At 43.0% G+C, this 6,770-nt stretch overlaps 1 protein-coding gene across 2 annotated transcripts in view; it reads left to right on the top strand.

Moving 5' to 3' along the window:
* gigyf1a (GRB10 interacting GYF protein 1a) overlaps positions 1-4,368 on the top strand; it is a 34,117-nt gene extending 29,749 nt beyond the window's left edge. For both annotated transcript variants that reach the window (XM_066680849.1, XM_066680850.1), the window contains 6 exons: positions 578-753; positions 851-1,014; positions 1,196-1,359; positions 3,389-3,436; positions 3,905-4,049; positions 4,233-4,368. In XM_066680849.1, coding sequence (XP_066536946.1) covers positions 578-753; positions 851-1,014; positions 1,196-1,359; positions 3,389-3,436; positions 3,905-4,049; positions 4,233-4,300 — 765 coding nt within the window. In that variant the 3' untranslated portion in view covers positions 4,301-4,368. The remainder of the gene's footprint in view (positions 1-577; positions 754-850; positions 1,015-1,195; positions 1,360-3,388; positions 3,437-3,904; positions 4,050-4,232) is intronic.
* Positions 4,369-6,770: the final 2,402 nt, after the last annotated feature.

Raw genomic sequence — 6,770 nt, forward strand, 5'->3', positions numbered from 1 at the left:
GTGTCCATAGGTGTGAGTGAATGTGTGTGTGTGTGTCTGTTACCCTGTGAAGGACTGGCGCCCCCTCCAGGGTGTATTCCTGTCTTGCGTCCAGTGATTCCAGGTAGGCTCTGGACCCACCGCGACCCTGAACTGGATAAGGGTTACAGATAATGAATGAATTAATTAATTACACGTTACTCAAAAACATATGTAACAGAGGCAACCAAACACTGTGACCACAACTGAATGACAGTCTGGCAAACTAGATTTAAGGTTCATAATTGAACATAATTAAATCAAGATCTTTTTGGTCTTCTTCGAATTAATGTCCAGGCCTTTTTTATTATTTAATTAAAAAAAACTGCAGATTAGGTTGCAATCACAGTGTTTATCAGAAAATCAGAAAATCACGGTATATTTTCACCAAATAGTTCAGCCCTGTACCTTTTTTAACCCCCACAGTGCCTATATTATTTGGGTCAGCACTGCATTTTAATATCATGACTGTTATGTGTTTAATCACGTTAAATATATGGTTGTTGAATCTTGAAGGTAAAGAGTTTGTTTTTTTTAAAAATGTATTATCTCTCTATAGTGGGGTGCTGAGGCCCTAGGGTCACTCTGGAGTTCTGGAGGCATGGAGGGGAAAGCAGCCGGAGGCAATAGTCCTTCAAGCGGTGGAATGGGCATTTGGGACGAGGCTCTAAAGAACCAGAGCAGCCTTCGGAACAGCATGGGTCTGAAGAACAGCCGCAGCAGCCCATCACTCAGGTAGACCCTCATGTTTAAGCGAGCACATGTCACTTCTCTGTGTAAGTGTCCTGAATTCTGTGAGCTGTTGGCCAGGTTACATTCTGTGTCTTTGCAGCGATCCATATATGATGTTAAATCGCCGTAAACGGACTGAGGAAGAGGAGCGGTTGCTGAAGCTTTTGCAGGGGATGAAGGCTCAGGATGGCTTCACAACATGGTGCGAGCAGATGCTGCATGCTCTTAACACCTCTGCCAACAACTCTTCTTCCTCCCAGGATGGTAAACGCATTAGACTTTTATTCTTATATTCGTTTTCTTGAAGGTATTTTCCCACAGAACGTACCACTTGTCAGTTTACTTCTCAAAGCCACTGGATTTGCATTGTCTTATAAAATATATCACAAGTTCTGTTGGTTGTGGATGTTCATGTCATTTTTACTTTGTCATTGGTCTTGGGCAGTGGCTACCATTGTTGCATATTTGAAGGAGGTTGAGTCGCCATATGAGGTGCTGGATTTTATTCGTCACTACCTGGGCGACACCGTGGAAGCCAAAGAGTTCGCTAAGCAGTTCCTGGAGCGCCGTGCCAAACAGAAAGCCAACCACCAGAGGCAGCAGCAACAGGTGATTTGTTAATACTTCTTAATCAGTTGTGTATTATTTAGTGATGATGATCTATCTGTTCTTTGCACGTGTTTGCTCTCCCATGTTCTATTCACCTGTTTTGATGCTGTGAATGGAAATAAGTGTACAACCTATTTGGAAAACACACTTCGGCACACTTTAATGCTTCGTTATGTATCTATCTTTACACTTATATAGTGGCTTTCTAGACTCCCAAGGACGCTTTACAATCCACACTGCTCAGAACGCTCAGAACACTGAATCCACACACACATTGGCGAGAAGCGGCAGCCGAACGCGAACAGCGTACTCTCGACCAGGAACGACCGTCTACCTGGAGGACTGCATCGGGCACTAGGAATACACAGGATGGATGTGCCAATCCATATCTGGGCACACACTCATTCACTCTCACACACACACTCATTAACTCACAAACCAGGACAGTTATTAGAGAAGCCAATTCACCTACCCTCCATGTTTTTGGACTGTGGAGGAAACCCACACAGACACAGGGAGAACGTGGAAACTCCACCCAGATGGGACTTGAACCCAAGATCCCAGCACTGAGAGGCGAACGTGCTCACCACTAAACCACTCTGCCGCCCATTTGCCATTATGTTTTTATTTGCTGAATTGAACATATCTGGGATAAAATCATTCATTCATTCATTGTCTGTAACCCTTATCCAGTTCAGGGTCGCGGTGGGTCCAGAGCCTACCTGGAATCATTGGGCGCAAGGCGGGAATACACCCTGGAGGGGGTGCCAGTCCTTCACAGGGCAACACACAGACACACACATTCACTCACACCTACGGACACTTTGGAGTCGCCAATCCACCTACCAACGTGTGTTTTTGGACTGTGGGAGGAAACCGGAGCACCCAGAGGAAACCCACGCAGACACAGAGAGAACACACCACATTCCTCACAAACAGTCACCCGGAGGAAACAGACAGGAAACCCACGCAGACACAGGGAGAACACACCAACTCCTCACAGACAGTCACCCGGAGGAAACCCACGCAGACACAGGGAGAACACGCCACACTCCTCACAGACAGTCACCCGGAGGAAACCCACGTGGACACCGGGAGAACACGCCGGGGGACACACTCCTCACAGACAGTCACCCGGAGGAAACCCACGCAGACACAGGGAGAACACACCACACTCCTCACACAGTCAGTCACCCGGAGGAAACCCACGTGGACACAGAGAGAACACACCACACCCCTCACAGACAGTCACCCGGAGCGGGAATCGAACCCACAACCTCCAGGTCCCTGGAGCTGTGTGACTGCGACACTACTTGCTGCGCCACCGTGCCGCTCTGGGATAAAATCAAACATGCAAATTATGGCCTGTATTAAAGGTTAGAATAAGGAGGTCTAAAATAGCAAACAAATACTTTTATTGTGTTTTTAAAGAGTAATCATATTACATTTTCACATAATTGGATGTATTTCAACCAGGAATACTCATAAGTTTGGACATGAATGTATGTTCATTGCAAACGACACCGGGAGAACACACCACACTCCTTACACAGTCAGTCACCCGGAGGAAACCCACGTGGACACCGGGAGAACACACCACACTCCTCACACAGTCAGTCACCCGGAGGAAACCCACGCGGACACAGAGAGAACACACCACACCCCTCACAGACAGTCACCCGGAGCGGGAATCGAACCCACAACCTCCAGGTCCCTGGAGCTGTGTGACTGCGACACTACTTGCTGCGCCACCGTGCCGCTCTGGGATAAAATCAAACATGCAAATTATGGCCTGTATTAAAGGTTAGAATAAGGAGGTCTAAAATAGCAAACAAATACTTTTATTGTGTTTTTAAAGAGTAATCATATTACATTTTCACATAATTGGATGTATTTCAACCAGGAATACTCATAAGTTTGAACATGAATGTATGTTCATTGCAAACGACAAGTAGACACCCGTCCAGTTTCCTGTTGTGTGTGTGTGCGCGGTTTGACCTATTTTCTTCTCTTTCACTGCCTTTCACAGCTTTCTAAGGAGGTAGCTGGGTTGACAATGAACAGCTTCCCACTGCAGGTATAAAAATATTTTCACCACACATTTTTATTGATCAAGTCTCAAACTCGAACACATGTACAGGAGGTCCTCGGGTTACGTCAGTCCCGAGTTCCGATGTTTCGTGGTTACGACACATCTCCCAATTACTGTATAAAGCCTTGTTTGGACTTAAGTGGTTTTGCGTCGTAAACGTCGTAACATGAACTTCGTGTGTGGTGTGTGCGGCGGAAGAATACACGGTTACGCGGCTCGGGACCGAGGAGGATAGGTGTTAGGATAGGATAAGTGCTTACAGTATGTTATTTACGTAGAGTACGTTCTGACTTACACCGAAAATCAGTTTACGACGCCACGTAGGAACGGATCAACGTCGTAAGTCGAGGACCCCCTGTGTTTTGAACCTGGACTTGAGAGTTTCACTGCACCAGACTATTTAACTGTAATCAAGCTTACTCTCATTTGTTTTCCTTTTTTTCTTCTCGTTAGGATTCTATGAGGGGAATGAACACCTCTGCTTTGCAGTCCATGTTCCAGTCTGTACATTCTGGAAAGGGGGGGGTGGGCTATGACCAGGCTGGGAAACTTAAGAAGAAACAGCCCATGATGCTGCACTCTGACCCAAGCATCTTAGGTACACATCCTGTTACACATTCATTGGTTCTTTTTGAATACCAGATTGTCCTGTAGTTTTATGAATGAAATTGTCATGTACATAATCATTTTTATGTTCGGCTATGACTCACCTTTTTAAGTAAATTGGACACTTCTTTTCTCCGGACATAAAGCATTAACGTAAACTCTCTGTTGTATGTAGGGTACTCATTCCATGGTGCGGGGGATCGGATGAGCCTGAGCGAGATGGAGATGGTGGAGGATTACTGAGTCCACAGCAATAGCTACCTGAGGCCTTTTATCCGCGGGTCCAACTAATCAGACTCCGCAAGTCCAATGTGCACTGCTGGGGAACGGGGAGGGGGAGGGGAGGGGGGTGGTGATGGGAGGAAGAGCCAGGATAATTGGAGAGGGTTGTGTGTTTGGGGGTAGAGGGGAGAATGAAAAAAAGAATGTAGTTCTGTATTAATGGGGGTGGATGGTGAGCAGTGGCGCTCCTGTGCCCCTAATTACACAGCTTCAGCCCCCCCCCCAAACAAGCCCCCGGGGATGAGATCGAGTGGGGTATGGAAAAGGGTGATACTGGGGTTTTTTTGTTTGTTTGTTTGTTTTATTTTATTATTTTAATTTTTTTTGAGGGGGCGGGGGGGGGGGGGGGGGGGGTAAACTTCTGGCACTTAAAATAATAAGCACCTTACTCAAACTAATGCACTTTATGAAAGCAGGATGTTTTTTTTTTTCTTTTGGTTTTGTTTTTGTTTTTTTAGTTTTTTTAAATAATAAAAGTTTTACATGTATAGATATGTGGTATGGATTCAGAAATATTCCCACATAAATATGTGTGTAGAATTAGAACTGGACACAGAAGCATCAGTGGTAGAGATCAAGGGGGACCGTCCTGTTTGTTCAAACCTTATCGAGAAAAAAAAAAAAATCTCTATTCAAAGACAAACACTGTTTTTTTTTGTTTTTGTTTTTGTTTTGTTTGTTTTTTCTTTTCTTTTTGTAGTTTCTATAAAAAAAGTAAAGCTATATAAATAAGATTTTTTTATCATAAAACTTGAAGATTTGCACTTGTATAAAAAAAGAAAAAAACACAAAAAAATTGGTTAGATATATGTAATAGAGATTAATATTTTTGTGTGAGTGAGTGAGCGCATCTGTTGAATCCAGAACGTGAGTTGTTTGTACAAAGCATAACAGTCTGCACAATTTTTTTCCCCCTTGTCGTTTTTTTTTTTTTTCTTCCTTTCTGTGGAGGGGGGCTTTGCTTACCGAGATACCAAGTTGTATGAAACAACACCAGAGGCCATTTTGTGAATTTTCCTTTCTCTTCGCGTGAGTTAGAAATTTGTATTTCATGAATATTTCAGAATGAGTGAAGAAAATAGGTGTGTGTGAGTGTTTTGTAGCTCTGCAGCATATTAGTGTATTTGACTTGAGGGGGACAGTGGGCAATGGCACAACACATCCTTTCTTTTGTCACTTCCTCATCCCCAGATAGACAAGAAATCTCTAGATGCAACCAGAAAAAGCTTTAGCTTCTTTTACATTTACCAGCGCTCTTTATTTTCTTTGTTTCCCCCCCCTCACCCCTCACCTCTCACCACCACCCATATGTGTGCCTCTAGTAGGCTTATGGGCCAAGTACCGAGGGGTGTGTTTGTTTGTGTGTGTGTGTACGTCTACATTTGAGCGTGTGTATGCCCGTGCGCATGAGAGCTTGTTTCTGTCCACACATGTGCCTAAGAACTTAAAAGGGCGAATGGTTGAAGTTCATTGCTGCCATTGAGACATTATTTTTTTAGGAGCGTGTGTGTGTTTCGGTGAAGAAACATTGACACACTTCCTGTGCTTATAAACAAAGAGCTTTGTGCATTGCGCACTTCATTTTCTCTAGTTATTCTAGTGTAGCCTGGGGATGGTCCAGTTGAGAGGATTGTCCACTTTTTTTTCTGGGATGTGGCTCGCATTGCCTTGTTGTCCACTCTCTTACTCCTGAGTGAGTGACTGACTGGCTTAAAATGATCCCATCAAACTGTGCAAGTGCACACATCCGTGCACAAAATGTTCATAAAATGTTACTCGTTTATTGTCGTCATTGTTGTTGATTGTTGTTATTGTCGATAAAGACTTTTTGTTATTGCATATATGAATATGATTTTATATATATATATATATATATATATATATAATATACACACAAAGTTAAAAGTAAAGTATTTGGACTACAAAAGAGCACTTGGGGCTGCTACTTTTTTTTTTTTTTTTTTTTTTTTTTTATTAAATGAATTATTTTCGTTTAGTTTTGGTTTCATTGCCACCATGTGAAGTGTGTTATTTCTTTCTTAAGAAAACATTGAATGTATTCCAAAAAAGGTGAAAAAACAACAAAAAAAAATTTTTTTTTTTTTAATTCAACGCAAAAATGGAAGTGTAGTCGAGACGTTGGAACTGCAAGGAAAACGTCATTTTTCTTCAAAAACCCGTTCAGCAAGCAGAGATGAACCGCTAGAACACACTGCCTCTACAATCCTGTTCGTACAAACGTTATGACTATGAAAATGAAAAAAAAAATCTATTCCATACTGGAGTTTTGGTTGTTTACAAAAAAAAAAAAACTTTTGACATTTGGTGGGTGAATTTTTTTCTTCTTTTTTTGGAGGGAGGGGTGGGGTGGGATGTGGGAAGAAGTGTGGAAATGTGACTCAATTCAGAACTATTTGAGGAATGGGGCTGT

Source organism: Hoplias malabaricus, chromosome 9, assembly GCF_029633855.1.
Source record: "Hoplias malabaricus isolate fHopMal1 chromosome 9, fHopMal1.hap1, whole genome shotgun sequence".
NCBI lineage: Eukaryota > Metazoa > Chordata > Actinopteri > Characiformes > Erythrinidae > Hoplias > Hoplias malabaricus.